Here is a 17,377-nt window from a genome sequence, read left to right as displayed (position 1 = left end):
GGTTTGGGGCTCCGCGATACATACCTTAAAAAGTGATACCATGTCTTTCTTGTGGTATTTGGTTGCACATTTGTTTACTATACCTTCATTTCTGCTCGCTTTTGGTTCTTTTTCTTCCAGGGCGTGTTTTTATTGATTCTCTATTATGTTTAATGCTTGGGACGGTGATGTGATTCTATGCTATGGATACCATGATTGTCGATTAATGTTATGAATACCATCAATTTGCTCGTTTTTCAAATTTTACATTAGAGAGTTGACCCGAAAATAAATAGCTAGAAATTCCATTATTTGTTTTAGTTCATGCAATGATTCATGCGGTGGGCTCCTCGGCGACATAGTGTAGGTAAGCTCCCAACAACTTGGTTCCCTCAATGTAGTTACGCTTGTCTAGCTTCTCGTTGACGGAGTGGGCGGCATCAGTCGAGCTTCCCATGGGAAGGAGCAAGACGTTCTTGCCGGTAGCCTCCTCAAAAGTCAGTGTAACGGGAATACTATAAGCAGTTAGCCACGGAACTTTGATGTCGTTACTCATATGATCTTACCTTCCACCCTCACGGGTCATGTCAGGCTCAACTCCAAAGACCTGTTGAACAGCCTTGCCGGCAGCAGAGAAGTTCCAGTGCTTAGGGCTGGCGACCCACCACTTGCCGTCGTGCTGCAGCCATACATCCATGGTATTCTTGGTGTTAAGCTTGGCAAACTCGGCCTTGATGTGATCAAAGACCAGCTTGTTGACATCTTCGCTCTCCATGTTGGGCACGGTGCGAATGGAGAACTTACCAATGACCTTGGCGGGAATGACGGTCTTGGCACCAGGGGCCGAGTAGGCGCCCTCGATACCGTGGATAGACAGAGAGGGGTACCTCCAGCGGGCCATCAGAGTACGCTCCTTGGTGGGGTGGATACCGGTCTCGGAACCGAGTGACTCGTGGAGGTTGTCCATAGTGTAGCTGATGCCTCCGTATAGGGTCTTCTCGTCCTCGGTGAGGGGAGCCACAAGGTCCATGAGACCAGGGATCAGGATGTTACCCTGAGCATCAACAAGCTTAGACAGCACGTTAACCATATCAGTCATGGGCTCGTGAGCAGAACCACCGAAGACACCGGAGTGCAGATCCTGAGCAGGGCCGGAAATGCTGATGGAGTAGTAATTACAACCGCGCAGGCCATAGGTCAAGCAAGGCTTCTCGGTGCCGAGCCAGTAATTATCAGAAATACAAACGGCATCGGCATCCTTGAAGTACTTCTTGCTCTCTGCCTTGATAAAGTCATCCAGACCCTCGGAACCGTACTCCTCCATGCCTTCGAAACAGCACAGCAGGTTGACGGGAAACTCGATACCAGCCTTGCGGTGGGCATCGATCACGTTAAGCCAGCCCAGAACGGGACCCTTATCATCGGTGGAGCCACGGCCGTACATGCGGTCCTTCTCGTCGATGGTCAGCTCGAAAGGCTCGGTGTCCCAGCCGTCTTCCTTCAAGGCAGGCTGCACGTCATAGTGTCCGTAGACAAGAATAGTGCGCTTATTCTTATCGTTGCCGTATCTAGCAACCACTACTGGGGGCAGTTCGAGGTGTTCCTTTCCGGGCTGCTTGCCTAAAGGCCGTTGCTCGACCTCGGCTCCAAGAGCTGTGAGCTCATCGGCCAGGAATTGACCCATCTACAAATACATTGAACAATTAGCGACTATTGTGGTCTTCTGGCTGTTAGTCTTCTGATTTTGCTGGAAGGACTCACGCGGAACACATCCTTTCGGTTCTCGTCCTGTGCAGAGATAGAGGGGATCGCAACCGCCTTGCGCAAACCTGGACATCATCAGCTATCGGGGACCAGGTGAGACAGGACAAGTTGTCACGTACGATCGATGAAGTCGTTGGACGAGTCGTCGACCCTTTGAAAGAAAGAAAAAAAAAACAAGATCAGTGGAAAAGGTTCTCTGTTAAATTCAACAGGACTCACTGTTTGAAGAAGGGCTCTAGCTGGGGCGCCATTTTGGAATCGGAGATATAGCCGTAGAAGAAGCGGCGAGAGGCGAAAGAAGTACGAACACAAGGAGTAAATCTAGAAGAAAGAAAAGAACCTGCGAATGGAACACGGCGGAGGGGAAAGAGGGGCATTATCCGTGTTTGCCCTGAGGTAACCGGAGAGATGCTTGACCTTATCACGTAATTTTTTTTTTCCGTCCCGAGGTCCTATCACAGACAATATGTTACATATGTACAATAACTACGGAGTATGTTCACAGGTAGGAAGGTAGTTAGCGAATATTTTATGTGTGACATTATTTACTAGTGTGGACCTCTCTTTTGTTGCTTTGTTGCTATATTTATATCTAAGGATGCATACGGAGTAATTATATCCTAATTTTTTTACCCTTTTTGTACCAAAATTGCTTCTTTAATTGCTTTGAACTTCTCCAAGCTACCTCGAACTGTCCTATAATATATATATATACATAGGTATAAATAATATAGAAAAAAATAGAAAAATGGTATGAAATACATAGAACAATGCTAGATAAGCTAGAATACAAATGATTTTCTTTACAAAATTACCCCCTTTTGCTTGTCTGGTCTATCTCAAAAGAGACAGCAAAACATAACACACTATGCATCCTGGCCCCAGGCTTCCCGCCGCAGTTGGCGATCTTCTCTGGCCATGCGTCGCTTAGGACCCCATCGTGATTGCACAGCTTCCAGGATACGGGCCTGGATCTCCCTCTTCTCCGGGCTTGCCTGGCAAACCATGGCAATAAAGACGGGCGAACATTCAAAGCGCTTGGCAAGCTTGTTCCGGCTCCAAGTCATGGGATCAGTCATGCGAAGGTTGCGGATTTCTTCAATGTCTGAAGGGGTGAGGTGATATTTGCGTTCCGGCACGGACTTGTAAACACCGGGAAGATCTTCGGCATTGGTGGTTGTAGTCGAGAGAGTTGATACACGACGAACATCATCGGCAGGCAGAAATTTAGATGGGGTATGGTAGACATTGGGTGCACTAGATGGCGGATTGTGGATAATGTGATCGTGACCCTGTTGAGATGAAGCAAAGGAGGTGTCTGGCTTTACACGTAGTCGTTGCTTAGTGCGTCGGTATGAGGATTGGTTTCGGCGAAATCCGAGTGCCAGTGAGTCTGACAATGAGGGTAGAAGGAATGGCAAGGTGAGGAATGGCCGCCTTGTCGCGGCGATGGAGGTCGCCATTGTGATCCCAAACATGAGTCAATTGTTCAAGAACTGAAGAATAAAAGGGGATATAATTAGTCAATAGTTCCCAAATAATGTCTCAAGATGGTAGATATACCAACTAGTTAGATCAAGTAGTTGATTTCTTAAGGTGTGAAGGACCGAGGACGTGTTGGCATCTCTTGCGGCTTCAACCCGAATCTTTTTTCCATTTTGGTCTCGTGACCCCTGAGATTACATAACGATATGATACGACCTGGAGGCTCGGTTTACAGTATCGGTATTTTGTAATACCTGGTATTATAAACATCATACGTCAGTAAGTTGATCACCTGCTTTGACATATTATTCTTATCTTCCTACTTCGAGACAACTCTTTTGTATTCTAAAATTTTATATATATTTCAGTCATGGCCGTTGAAGTTTAACATCTTCTTATATCGCAATGTCGGACTCTACAGATCAGATGGATCCCCCGAAGTTCTCAGAAAGCGACTCTTTAACCGATAAGAGTACACGCGCACCGAAGCCTGCTTCTCTAATTTGGGGAGACAAACAGGAGGAGGCAGAGAGCGGCATATTGCCTGCGAGATCATTCGAAGTCTTGCGAACACCAAATGAATCAAGATACACCAGGCAACCCTCTTCTCCTGAAAGTTCAACACACCTGCCTCCTCGTATAAATTCCCCCGCTTCCCAGATCTTCGAACGCGATGTGCAAGAGGATATAGTTCCAGCTCAAGCATCTCCATCTATACCTGCCCATATTCGTACAGAAAACTACATCCCACCTGTCCTCGAAGCATCGTCAGCCGCAATCACAGATGACCGCCTCGATCCCGACTCGGTTGAGATTGTCACACATAGCCTCCATCAGCCTGCCGGTGCGATTTCCGCAGAGCAATCAATGTCATCTTCTATCGACGCCCATCTATCGAGACATGCGGATACAGATGAACTCTCATCGAGTTACGGAGCACTGGATACAACCGACGTGCGCCGATTGAGCTTCATTTCATTTGCGGACGTAGTCAATGCCGAGCACGCAGAAACAAATGAAGGTCACTTGGGCGGGATTTCTCGTGAGCGTCTAGGGGACATGAATTATCCTCCGTCCCCCTTGCGATCTCCTACTTCCTCGCATGCGCTGAGCACCTCACCGCCCACGAGCATTGCAACCTCTTTCAAAGGGCCTGATATGTCGCCTACTCGGTTGCCTGCTAGTTCTGCTCAAAGTCCCGTCTCATCCAGTTTCGGGGGAGATCTCAATGTAGAGACCATGCGGCAAGCTTTGAGGAAAACTGGCAGTGGAGACTTGGGTGGCATGACCAGTCAGGCTGTGAGTACCATCGGGGATGACCTGCTGGAACGTACGATCTAGCAGGCCTAGTTTGGCGTTTGGCTATTTTTTTTATTTTGCAGTGAAGGATGTAGGAGCAGGATCTCGTTTTCCCCCTTCTTTTTCTTAGTATACATACCTACATAGTAGGTAGATTGTGCGATATATGCTTATTGTGTGACATTCAATCTACGGATCCGGATAATTTAACCTTGAAAAAGACAGGTGTTGAATGGTCATATTGTAGAGGTTTGTAGAATGTTTAATCTTGGGCAGACGCTGCCTTATTGCTTGACATTTTGTACTGCATTCAAGGCCTTTTGTACCCTGGCGCGCAAATCTGGTACCTCTTCTAATCCAACGCTGATGCGCACAAGATCCGGATCCACATTGAATGACCTCGCCTGAATTTACGTTAGTTATCGTCAGCGGGGTTGGAGGAGGATACATACCCAATCCAGTTCACCGTAATGAGCTAGGAGAACATAAGGGGAGCTGACAGAGTTAGCAGATTCAAATTAAGTGGTTAGATTTACTAACCTCAAGGTGAAATTAGTCCCGAGACTAGGTCCCTTCAAGACCTCCAGGGTATCATAGAAAGCAATAGCCTCAGCATTGGAGTGGAACGTGACAGAAAACAGGCCACCATATCCGCCGTTGGGGTTACGGAGGCTGTCATATAATGGTCTCGTGGGACTGTATTTGGGGTAATACACATCTTTCACTGTGGAACTGTCAGCACAGCTGTGTGATATTGAAGGACTGAACATACCTAGAGGGGACTCCTTTAGCATAGCCGTGATGTTCTCGGTGGTGGAGTTGATTTGTTCAATGCGAGCCACGAAATCACGACTATTTCTTTCCAGGAAAACGGCGTCCTCCGCCCAGTAGATGTCTTCATAGTCTTGGTCATATGTTTTCTTCAGAGCTGGATAATACTGTGCATTAGGGTTGAGGACTGCACTTCCTCCCATGACGTTGCTATCTCCGCTGAAAATTTTGGTTAAGCTGCTGACAACGATATCTGCCAGATGCAGAACATTGATATTGAGGAAATTACTGATGGTCTCATCGACCACCACGGCAAATCCATATTGGTCTGCCAAGGCTCGAATCCGCTTCAGGTCAGGAGTTTTGAGGAGAGGATTTCCTGGCGCTTCGGTGAAGAGCCCAAGGAAACGCTCGCCAGCTTTCAATCGGGATTCAAGATCATCCAGATCTTCTGAAGAGCCGTGGCCATAAAATACACAGCCCGGTCCCCACTTTTGGAGGATCTTCAGAGTATCCGTGTAAGGAAACCCAAAACAAATTGATGGCAACTCCCCCCGAGTTGTCAGCAAAGTCTGGTGGGCGTTGAAAATGGCGCTCATGCCCGAAGGGTAAAGCAGCACATCCTCCTCTGAAATGCCAGCCACTCGGCCCTCTGACGATGCTGTCTCCAGAGCCTCTGGAAGCTCAGTATCGGCTGTTAGAACACCCGCAATGCGCTTGCGAACGGCCAACTTGGCCTGATTGGCGAGTGAAGTACTTAGGTTTCGACCAAAGCGCTCCTCAATGAATTGACCATAGTCTCGGCCATCTTCAGTGTTTCCTCTTGGGGGAGAGTCTCCAATGGAGCCCTTTCTCGCGCTGTTTTTGCTCTGGTACCTTCGGGGGCCCTTGCAAGGACGCTGCGAAATAGACTCCGCAGTTGCGGCACCTTTGTCTTCCACCAAGAAACCATCTTCCAGCGCACCAAGGCAGAATTCACCACGGCGACTAGATATTCCATTACCCGAGTGTTGCCAGACTTGCTTGGTAATGGGAGCATATTCTTTTGGGTAGATCACACACGACAGGGAAGACGTAATCGTTGATCCGGCTTCGGTTTGCGGGGATGGGACGAAGTTGACAATGCGGACTTTGTACGCCTGATCAGTGGGGATTTTCCCAAGCACAAAGGATTGACAGATGCGCGCGGGCTTGATTGACGCGAAGAGAGTTGCCGATTCGAGGTTGGGGTCGCCGACGCGACGAACAATTTCCTGAGCTAGCTTCTGAATAGTAGGATGAATGAAGAACCGTGGGTAACCACATTGCATCTTCTTAATGACCCAATCTTCTCCTTCCTCATAGCCAACGTTTGCCCTCCATGTTGGTAGCGATACACTGACAGCCTAAGCAATTTGTTAAAACATTATTGTTCATTGAGTCATGGAGGGGGTATATAGCGGGGTTCATACATGGTCAGTGTTTGGGGGTACGGGTCCTCCCAATGCTTGCAACATTATTTTCAATTGATATTAAAGAAATAAGAGGAAAAAAGTAAAGCAACAACAATATATCTTCTCAAGATAAACTATAAAAAGAAAGGAAAAGGGAAGAAGAAGAGAAGAAGAAGAAAAAATAGTAGATCAGTTAAATGATGTGATGCGATCTCGGCGACGCCCCATACCTGACAATTACCAATGAGTCAGCTGTATTGATACAGCAGTTACGGGTATCAGTTATCAAAAAAAAAAAAAAAAAAACCACTCGAGGGTTTACAATTGTTTTTACTTTAAACACCAAAAAGAAAAAAATGTCGGACCACACATCTAAACGCAGAAAGCTTAGTCCTTCACCAGATGCTGCACCTGCGAACCCTTTGAACCGAACGAAATTCACCGATCAAAAACGAAATGTAACACGAGGCAAAGATGAGCGCTCTGCAGAGCTTGCAATGGCCAGCGGTTTTTACAAATCCAGCTTCTTTAAGCTACAGATGGATGAGTTACTGGAAGGATTGAGACCCAATTACACCAAGCAAGTCTCAAAGGCACAAGAACCACTACATCAGATCAAGAGTGCCATTGAAGACCTCTCTGACAAAACTCCGCAATCTGTATCCGATGCGGAGAAAGAGCTACGTGCTTCAGGTCTAGTGATCCCATGGCCTGAGCCGCGGCCGAGCAAAGAAGCCAAATACAGTATGGCGTACGCGAAACCAGCCATAATCAACGTGGTGGGTAGCTTTGCGTTGAAGACTGGCGCTCGTTCTTTGGAATCGCGCCCAATTGATCTGGCAGTGACCATGCCAAACTCGCTCTTCCAGGAAAAGGATTATGTCAACTTCCGATACTTTCACAAACGGGCTTATTACATCGCGTGTCTGGCCGCTGGGATTCAAGATACCGTGAACAACCTTGGATTTGACCTCAAATTTAGTACCCAGGATGGAGATAGCCTCCGCCCTCTCATATTGCTCGAGCCCCGGGATTCAAATCTTTCGCAGATTCGCATCTTGACCACGATCGATCCCACCTTCTTCCCGATTACAAGAACGCTCCCAATGAAGAGTAACATTCGCCAAGCCTCTGCCAACTCGGAAATGGGTGAGCCGACCTCCTTCTACAATGCCAGCCTCCGTGCAGATGCCACTGTCTCTCTGTATCATAAATCGATCTATTTGGCTTCACAAAAGTGTGAGTCCTTCAAGGACGCATGTATTCTTGGTCGTACCTGGTTACACCAGCGAGGCTTCCACACTTCCTTCCAGAATGGAGGCTTCGGTGGGTTTGAATGGACGGTGCTTCTGTCCCTGCTTTTTGAAGGTGGCGGTCCTGCCGGACAACCGGTTTTGCTGCCATCATACAGCTGCTACCAAATTTTCAAAGCTACCATTCAATTTCTGGCTGGCAGGGATTTGACTACCCCACTCTTTGTCGGGCACGAAGTCCCCGTTCCTTCGGGCGTGCCTGTTGTGTTTGATGGTCGCAGAGGCTTGAACATTCTCTATAAAATGACATCTTGGTCCTACGCAACCCTACGTCATGAAGCCTCTACCACGTTGAAAATGCTCAACGAGTCGCGAGAGGACAACTTTGACCAAGTATTTATTTTGAAAGTTGATGAACCAGCCCTTAGGTTCGACCGCTTGATCACAATCAAGTCCTTCACCGGAGAAACGCTCCGAGCTCTGCAAGAGCAAACAACCTTGTACAATGTTCTTTCCAGGGCTTTGGGTGATCGAGTCAAACTTGTCTCTATCTCTTCTGATCCGGTTCATGCATGGTCGGTGAAATCTAAGCAGCCCAAGAAATCCAACGAGGGCGTGTCTGTGGGACTTTTGCTGAATGCTGAAAATGTTGGACGGATTGTTGATCACGGTCCGGCTGCAGAAGAAAAGGAGGAGTCGGCTTCATTCCAAGCTTTCTGGGGTGAAAAGTCTGAACTGCGACGATTCAAGGACGGTAGTATCTTGGAGAGTCTTGTTTGGTCGGAGGACTCGGAGGAATCTATCATACACCAAATTCTGGAGTATATCCTCCAGCGCCACTTTGGGATCGATGAGTTTGATTTCCTCGGCGATGAATATGACGAGCATCTCAAAGAGCATGGCGATAACATTCTGTCATACTCTAGCCCTGCATTCCAGTCAGTCAATGACGCTTTCAAGGACCTGGAGACATCTATCCGCGGCATGGACGAAGTGCCGTTGGAGGTTCGCCACCTGGCCCCGGCCAGCTCGCTCCTTCGGTATACCGCAGTGAGGCCAAGTGGCCCCACCGATATTGTCCTTCAATTCGAAAGCTCCTCGCGATGGCCTGATGATTTCGCAGCTATCCAGATGACTAAAATTGCGTTCCTCCTCAAGATTGGAGATGCTTTGGAACAATCGGGTGCTGCTTCCTCGTCTTGCCGTGTGGGCTTGGAAAATGAATCATCTAAAATCATCAACAATGCCTACTTAGATATTCCCCATTCCTCCGGTGTTCTGTTCCGTTTGAGGATCCACCATGACCGTGAGCAGACATTACTTGAGCGCAATCTCAAGGACCGAAACTTGAGCCCCCGAGAACGTGAAGAGGCTGCATTTGCCCTTTCCTGCTACAAAAAGACATTTGTTCAAATCCCACGCTTGACACAGGCACTCCGAAGTCTGTGCACTCGCTTCCCTTTGCTGTCGCCCACCATTCGCCTGACCAAACAATGGTTCAACTCCCACATGTTCACTGCCCAAATCAGCGATGAGTTGGTTGAATTGCTAGTGATTCGGACATTCACTCAGCCCAATCCTTGGGAATGTCCTTCAAGCGTCATGACTGGATTCTTAAGGACCTTGCACTCCCTCTCTCGGTGGGATTGGCAGCAGGAGCCGTTCATTGTTGACTTGGGAGGCGACTTGACCCCTGAAGTGACAGAAAACATCCGCACTCGCTTCACGGCCTGGCGCAACATTGATCCTGCGATGAACAATCTGGCCCTGTTCGTCGCCTCTGATCTTGACATGGAAGGCGTGACCTGGACTCAATACGAGATGCCCTCCAAGGTGGTAGCAGGTCGGATGTCCAGCTTGGCCACAGCTGCAGTGAGCTTGGTACGAACCAACTCCCACAACCTGGATATTACCGATCTATTCGATACCTCGCTTGCTCCCTATGACTTTGTCATCCATCTCCGTTCGAAATTGTTTAGCGCTTCCACCTCGGTCCCCAAATTCAAGAACCTGGCAGAGCCTCGTGCTTCTATGGGACCCACCATCAAGTCATTTGTTTGCGATGTCCACACCTGCTATAACCAAAGTATCTTGCTCTTCCATGGCGACGATCGTTGTCCAGTAATTGCTGGCCTTTGGAATCCGCAAACCCTGAAGCCACGCAGCTGGAACTTGAAGACTGCATATTCGACTGCACCAGCATCTGGCTCCAAGGATCAGGTGTCAATCAATCGCACTGCCATTTTGAATGAGATTGCGCGGTTAGGTCATGGGCTTGTTGAAAGCATCGAAGTTCATGGCAATGCAGAATAAATCACGTTTGATGATTCAATTTGATTTTTTCTCATGTACATTATCTCCCACATTTTCTTGGGGAGGTCAATATTAATATTACTGGTCTACAGACCCAACTCTCTCTCACCTTGGTGTCATTCTCATTGTAGTCTCGTATACAAAGGCTTCTCGTATACAAGGCTTTTGTGGTGAGAACTTGTACATTCCGTCTGGAAAATCTAGCTGCACTCTAGAATATGCACACTTTATTGTCATTTCTCTATACGATTGCAATGAATCTTGCTAACTATATGTCATTTGCCAAGTCGTTTTGACGTTCCTGGAGTATTCCCCCCAATTCCCTTTCAATCATAGCAGCGTACTATACTCCAATCTTGTTCTAGCGGGATACCTTGAATACAATGTTTTCAGACTTTTACTCACCTTTTCGATTGAAGTGAAGTCTTGTAAGTATTTATAATACTGTAGTAGTGTAGGAATTTTGGATCTGACTTCGGCTGAATCATCTCGGGCAGTGAATTGAGCCCGACGCCACTTCAAGTAAACTGTCATCATTTAATGAACATACATGTGCCTACATATGTATAATCAACCAGTTATTGACATATATAGGTAATTTTTTCGAATCATGACGACTGTTTGAAATGTATCATTGCCGGAATATCATCCCCAAGTCCGCAGCTGTCGCAAATGTAATCAGCGGAAAACACGCTATAACAAGATACAACCGTGTACCAGCTGTGTCAAGCTTGGCATGGAATGTGTGTTTCCACAAGGTCGTGCACTCCGGAGGGGAAAACGGGCATTGAAAGCAGAACTGGTGTCGCGTGTGAGGGATCTTGAGCTGCAGCTGCAGCGCAATCAGAACTCATACATCGATTAGCATGACGGTGCTTCTCCAGAATCTCGTTCTCACGATAATCACTCAAACTAGGGACCTGACAGTGGCTCAAGTAGACAATTTGGACAATTGATTGGCATTCGATATGTGGATCATGAGGCTCTTGTGGGCTTCAGAGTGAGGTTGGCCTTGAATAACCCTATACTTGGACTTGACTGATGAACTATATGATCTGGCAAGATCACGGCCAAATCTCCAAATGCATTCATGGGCCAGAGCCAGGCGATAGTTCCAACATGGCTCTCTTCGGGTTTCAATCACAAGCCTACACTCTTCGTAAGTTCCATCCACCATTGTTGACTAGTTTGGCACTATGAAAGGGTTATGAGAAATACGTCGCTCCGCTCGTCTTGATTCTCCCTAAAACAAGCATTCATACATTAGTCGCCAAAGCAGCCACCAACACAGAATTCATTGATCGCAACTGAGAAGCACTCGTGTTTGCCGTGTACTTCGCGGCCGTCTCAAGTATAAACCCCGAGAAGTGTTGTGATCGGCTGGGAGAGGATCACCGATCCAATTTACAACACTATCGCTTTGCAACAAAGCAGGCTCTTTCCCGTGCAGATCTTCTGCATTCTCGTCAATTCACCGTTTTACAGGCCGCGATGCTCTTCTTTATTGGGGGACGATCTGGCAATGAGCGATTTGCCTGGGCTATGACGGCAGTAGTCTACAAGCTTGTGCAATGAGTGGGTCTGCACAGAGATGGAACAAAACGCGGTTTCGATCCTTTTGATACAGAAATGCGTCGACGATCATGGTGGTCTATGTCTATCTATTTACTGGGGTGTTATCCTCCGAGCATCAAGGAATGACTCCGCAGATATATAAAAGAACTTACGACTCGAAGTTACCATTGAATCTCAATCATAGCGATTTGTTTCCAGACTCGAACGAGGCTTTCACTGAAAGAATAGGATTTGCCAATACAGCGTTCTTCCTGGCCCGCTGCGAGTTGAATGTGCGAGGTCGCAAATTGATGCATAATTTGACACCAGGCATCAGTTCAATTCGGTCATCAATCGACGATACCACTGCTATACTGCGTGAGCTCAACACTTAATCCAGAACCAACGTCTTCAGTTTTGTGACTACACCATTCCCATCCAATGGGTCACGGCGACAGTGAACCGGGTTGCCTTGGCCCGATCATTTCTTTCCTGATCCTTTTCTGCATATATTATATAAAAGGGCAATCTCAATATATGTATCAGTGTTTTCACTACGTTCCACCATGACTGCGATTCTCATCACCGGTGCCACTGGCAAATAAGGCGGGTCTTTGATCAAGAACCTTGTGAGCAAGATGCGCCCTTCCAGATATTAGCTGTAACACGCAATGTTCAGTCTATAGCAGCACCTCTTGGAAAAGACCAACGATGGCAATATGGCATGAACAATCCTCAAACCAACTGCATTCTACGAGAACCTAACCCCGGACTCTATCGGCAAGGTCTTTGCAACTTGTGTCAAGATGTCACTGAAGGGGGCCCTTATAGCAAATGGTGGCTGTCAATGACATTGGGGCTGTGGCTGCAGAGGTATTCTTGAGTCCAGCACCGTATCAAGGCTGTGCGCTTTCTTTGGCGGGTGATGAATTGAGTTATGAGCAGTTTGCAAAATGTTTCACGAGCAGATGGGGGAATCGCTACCGACTACATTCAGAATCTTTGGTGCTGGGTTGATGGCTATGATGAAGGATATGGGCTACTTGTTTAGGTGGTTCCATAATGAGGGATACAAGGCAGATGTGAAAGAGATGTAGAAGTTTCAACCTGGTCTCAAGGGGATTTAAGAGAAGGTTGGGGACTGAGAGCCAGTTTGTGAAATGGTGAGATTGTAACATATATAACAATGTATATACGTTGGCTATACTTACATAATGTGTACTCTGTAGTTATAGATGCCTCCAGTTAATGTTTTCATTCTTTGTCACAATCTTCAACAAAGAAAACAAAACTTCAAGCATCATTTTCTCAATCCTTTTTAGACGTATTGTTTCTCTCGACATGAAATTTCAAGCTACAAATATTTGAAGACCTGAAGACTTGGATAATACCTGAGCCTCTTTAGGAATCAGTGTGCCAGGTGAACCAAAGATCTGATTACTAAGTGACGCGAACGCGGGCACGCGCGATCATCGACTTATCGACTTATCGTGGGGCTCTGAGAGATCATCAGCAGCAAAAATGCCTTCATTGAAGCGTGTTCAGGTGTCTGAGGACTCAGAGGAAACTGATGGGTCTATGAGTTCGGTAAGATTCTTAATATCCTCGAGATAATACTTGCGCTCTGCTAACAAGATTCTAGAAGCGACAGAGAACGAACTCGGGTTTATCAGGCTCAGGCTCATCTCCTGCTGCTGCGCCAAACTTTCTCGCTGTCGATGATGAGATTCTTTCTGACGATGAGCTCGAACTTCGGCAAACCCAAATAATTCAAGAAAAATATTCCCACCACATCGAAGAGGCCAACGTGCCCGCCGAGCATGGAATCCTCGAACGCGTCGAATGCTACAACTTCATGTGCCATGACCACTTCAACATAGAGTTAGGCCCTTTGATTAATTTCATTGTTGGTAAGAACGGCAGTGGTAAGAGTGCGATCCTGACTGCGATCGTTCTTTGCTTGGGAGGTAAAGCGGCTGCCACCAATCGCGGCCAAAGCTTGAAAAGCTTCATCAAAGAAGGCAAAGAAAATGCACAAATCATCGTGCGGATCAAGAATCAAGGTGACGGCGCCTACATGTCGGATGATTATGGTAAATCTATCGTCGTGGAACGGCATTTCAACACCGCTGGAAATAGTCAATTCAAGATCAAGGCCGAGAACGGAAGGATTGTCTCGACAAAGAAAGCCGAGTTGGACGCCATCACAGACTACTTTTCGCTCCAGATCGATAATCCCATGAATGTGCTGTCCCAGGATATGGCCCGTCAATTCCTCAGCACATCCAGCCCGGCGGAGAAATACAAGTTTTTCGTCAAGGGCGTCCAACTTGAACAGCTGGATCAAGATTACCGGCTAATAGAGGAGTCGGTGGATCAGATCGAAGAGAAGCTGCGGGCATCGGCGACGGATATAGCTATCTTGGAAGATCGCAAGGTCAGAGCTCAGAAAAAGCTGGAGGCATCCGACCAGCATGATTCTCTGCGAGCCAAGGTGAGGAGTATTCGAAGCCAGATGGCTTGGGCCCAGGTTGAAGAGCAGGAAAGGGTATGTTTGCTTAGATTCTATCTCCAGAATCGTTCCTCTTTTCTTCTTTATTTCTTCTAAACTCTTCAGATGGTGATTGAACTCGCCGACGCCATCGCTATATCCGACCAAAAGATCGCCGAAGCCGAGTCCGACCTCACACGGTTTGATACCTTGTTCGACGAGGTCGAAACCGAAGGAACGGCCGCCGATGAGCATGCCTGGCGAGCTGCAGTGGCATTCAAAGAGGCCGAAGAAGCTCAAAAAGAGGTCAAAGAGAGACAAGCCGAGGAATTGGCCCGAAGAACCGAGCTCCAGGTACCCAATCTTTCTCAATCCTTTTTCTTTTTGTAGGTTCCATCTAACGATACAGGTCGAACAACGACAAATCCGAGATCATGTCAAAGCAGCAAGAGAGCGGATGGAAGAAACCCAAAAAAGATAGACAGCGAGAAACAGCGCCTGGCTGAGGTCAGCAATGGGGGCTACGCTCGCAAAGAAAATGAGTGGGAGCAGGCCGTTAAAGACGCTTCCATGGCCAAAGATACATACAATGAGCACCGCAATGGTGCCGCTGGCCTACATAGCGAGGCTGAAGTTGCTGAAAGGCAAGATTCAGAAGCATGGCAGCCGATTGAATTAAAAAACAAGGAAATCGAACAGGCCAAAAGTCAACTGGAAAACCTCAATAGACAAGGCGGAGAAATGCGGACAGGCAGGCACCCCAAAATACCTACCTTGCTCAGAGAAATCCAAAAGGAGCGGTCATTTCAGTCCCCCCGGTCGGGCCAATCTGCGACCATGTCACACTTCTAAAGCCAAAGTGGTCATCGGTGCTGGAGAATGTGCTTGGTGGCGCACTCAACGGTTTTATTGTGTCATCCAAAAGGGACTCAAATATCCTTCTAGCAATCATGGGGCGTTTGAAAGTGTAGGCCTCCCCTCTGGTCCCTGCCTTTTCGTCCCTGAACTCGCGCTTATATTTAATAGCCACTTCCCGGTTTTCATTGGCTCTGGGGGTCGTTTAGACACAACAGGAAAAGAACCAGACCCTCAATTCGATACAGTCTTGAGGACGCTTCAGGTATGTCAAACTGCACTTTTGCGCAGCTCGGCGCTAACCTGCTAGATTGATAACGAATTGGTCCGGCGACAACTGATTATCAACAATGGAATTGACCAGATGCTACTGATAGAGGATCGGGAAACAGCTTCTACTACGCTCTTCGACGGCGCACGGCCTAGAAATGTGGTGCGCTGCTACTGTATAGACTCAAGAGATCGACGCAGAGGTTTTCATCTTTCATACACCCGAACCGGTGAACCCAGCCAGTCTCCAGTTGCCGCATGGACCAGGGGTCCAAGGATGAAATTCGATTCTGCCTTGCAGATCAGGTGGGTCACCTCACTTATTCCGCAAGACATGATGCTTACTCAAAACAGTGCACAGCGCGAAATCGTCGCGGACCTAGAGCGTCAATTGGGGGATCTCGAGAAAGAGGCAGTCGCCGCTCGCTCACGCCGGGATAAGTGTAAGCTGGCATTGGCTCGGCACTCCAGAATCCAGAATGATCTGCGTTTGGCTATGCAGCAAGCCGAAGACCACGCTGAGGGGCTTAGAGAAGCCCTTGACAAAGAGAACGCCGACGATGGAAGCATCGACGCCCTCCAAGAAGCTCTCAAGGAGGCTGAGAGCGAATTGCAGCTCAATGAAGGTTCTTACGGAGATGCTCAGGCTGCGATGACTGCTAAAATGCAAACACTTAAAGAGATCATGCGAGAAATAAATGCACAGACAACAGCCCTCGACGCCTTGAAAGTGAAAGTGAATGTCGCTGAGAGCGAAAAGAATGTCGTGGAGAATAAACGGCGGACGCTTCACGACCATAAAAACGCCGCCATTGGACTTATTGACAACGACAAAGCACAAAGAGCCAACCTCGTCCAGAAACGAGAACAAGTACAAGCACGAGTCGAGGAGTACAACGAAAAAGCCGCCATGGTATCCGATCGGGTGCCTGTGGACGAAGGGGAGACTTCGTCAAGTCTGGAAAGAAAGTTGGAGACCCTGCAACGAGATATCAATCGTTATAATACGCAGTATGTTGCCTCATTTTATGTTTCTTTTCAATACTAACTACGATAGATTGGGAGCATCTCGCGCGGAGATTGCGGCCGAGGCAGCCAAAACGGCGACAGCATATTCAATAGCCGCGTCTCAAGTTGAGGAGCTGTCCTCATTGGCACACGTAGGTTCCTCTTTTACTTCTTTGGTCACATCTAACGTTCTCCAGCGCCTTAAGGATACCTTGAGTAATCGCAAAAAGCGATGGGAGATCTTTCGATCCCATATTTCGTCTCGGGCCAAGGCCCAATTCACTTACCTTCTCAGCGAGAGGAGTTTCCGTGGTCGTCTGCTCACTGATCACGTCAACAAATTGTTGGATCTCCAGGCAAGTTCCTCTTCCAGTATACAACTAATTTTTCTTATATATTCGTATCTAATTGTTGATTTAGGTTGAACCCGATATTACGAAAGACGATAGTACTGGACGGGGCGCAAAGACGCTCTCTGGCGGTGAAAAATCCTTCTCACAGGTCTGTATTTTGCTATCCCTCTGGGAAGCCATGGGATCTCCGATCCGCTGTCTAGACGAGTTGTAAGTTCGACCTCCCCATTGGATTGAATTTTACTAAACAAACATTAGTGATGTGTATATGGATCATATTAATCGAAAGATGTCCATTGACATGCTGGTAAGCTTCCTTCCCTTCTCCATTTACTTTGATACCATGACACTAACTTGTGTAGATGGTTGCAGCCAGACGGTCAATTGGCCGCCAATTTATATTAATTACGCCGGGATCAAAGACAGACATCACGATCTCTCCAGATGTGGTGGTCAAAGAACTGGCTGCACCTGAAAGGGGGCAAACAAGATTGAATTTTCAGTGAGATTTTGTACATAACTAGCGAATACCATATGAAGCGAATAGCG

At 47.5% G+C, this 17,377-nt stretch overlaps 6 protein-coding genes across 6 annotated transcripts; 3 read left to right on the top strand and 3 right to left on the bottom strand.

Moving 5' to 3' along the window:
• Window positions 1–313: 313 nt before the first annotated feature.
• N7529_006246 (M20 family dipeptidase) lies at window positions 314–2,120 on the bottom strand (the record flags this gene model as incomplete). The annotated part of the gene is made up of 5 exons (XM_057241773.1): window positions 314–494; window positions 546–1,663; window positions 1,741–1,808; window positions 1,863–1,894; window positions 1,963–2,120. The coding sequence occupies 5 exons, from the start codon at window positions 2,118–2,120 to the stop codon at window positions 314–316; spliced, it is 1,557 nt and encodes a 518-aa protein (XP_057097132.1).
• Window positions 2,121–2,609: 489 nt separating this feature from the next.
• On the bottom strand, window positions 2,610–3,206 carry N7529_006245 (mitochondrial 54S ribosomal protein mL58; the record flags this gene model as incomplete). Its single annotated transcript, XM_057241772.1, has 1 exon — window positions 2,610–3,206. One exon carries the CDS (start codon window positions 3,204–3,206, stop codon window positions 2,610–2,612), a length of 597 nt encoding a protein of 198 aa, XP_057097131.1.
• A 427-nt stretch (window positions 3,207–3,633) lies between these two features.
• N7529_006244 (uncharacterized protein) lies at window positions 3,634–4,569 on the top strand (the record flags this gene model as incomplete). Its single annotated transcript, XM_057241771.1, has 1 exon — window positions 3,634–4,569. The coding sequence occupies one exon, from the start codon at window positions 3,634–3,636 to the stop codon at window positions 4,567–4,569; it is 936 nt and encodes a 311-aa protein (XP_057097130.1).
• A 242-nt stretch (window positions 4,570–4,811) lies between these two features.
• N7529_006243 (cystathionine gamma-synthase) lies at window positions 4,812–6,794 on the bottom strand (the record flags this gene model as incomplete). Its single annotated transcript, XM_057241770.1, has 5 exons — window positions 4,812–4,931; window positions 4,980–5,022; window positions 5,068–5,251; window positions 5,300–6,683; window positions 6,750–6,794. The coding sequence occupies 5 exons, from the start codon at window positions 6,792–6,794 to the stop codon at window positions 4,812–4,814; spliced, it is 1,776 nt and encodes a 591-aa protein (XP_057097129.1).
• Window positions 6,795–7,087: 293 nt separating this feature from the next.
• Window positions 7,088–10,297, top strand: N7529_006242 (rRNA-processing protein UTP22; the record flags this gene model as incomplete). The annotated part of the gene is made up of 1 exon (XM_057241769.1): window positions 7,088–10,297. One exon carries the CDS (start codon window positions 7,088–7,090, stop codon window positions 10,295–10,297), a length of 3,210 nt encoding a protein of 1,069 aa, XP_057097128.1.
• Window positions 10,298–13,372: 3,075 nt separating this feature from the next.
• N7529_006241 (DNA repair protein SMC6) lies at window positions 13,373–17,334 on the top strand (the record flags this gene model as incomplete). Its single annotated transcript, XM_057241768.1, has 13 exons — window positions 13,373–13,438; window positions 13,494–14,399; window positions 14,469–14,728; window positions 14,786–15,142; window positions 15,369–15,462; window positions 15,508–15,630; window positions 15,708–15,773; window positions 15,829–16,478; window positions 16,525–16,627; window positions 16,673–16,807; window positions 16,896–17,038; window positions 17,087–17,135; window positions 17,191–17,334. The coding sequence occupies 13 exons, from the start codon at window positions 13,373–13,375 to the stop codon at window positions 17,332–17,334; spliced, it is 3,096 nt and encodes a 1,031-aa protein (XP_057097127.1).
• Between the last annotated feature and the right edge of the window lie 43 nt (window positions 17,335–17,377).

Source organism: Penicillium soppii, assembly GCF_028829465.1.
Source record: "Penicillium soppii strain IBT 18220 chromosome Unknown utg000005l, whole genome shotgun sequence".
Lineage (NCBI taxonomy): Eukaryota > Fungi > Ascomycota > Eurotiomycetes > Eurotiales > Aspergillaceae > Penicillium > Penicillium soppii.
The sequence above is the reverse complement of the archived record's forward strand: the minus strand, read 5'-3'. Positions and strand labels throughout refer to the sequence as shown.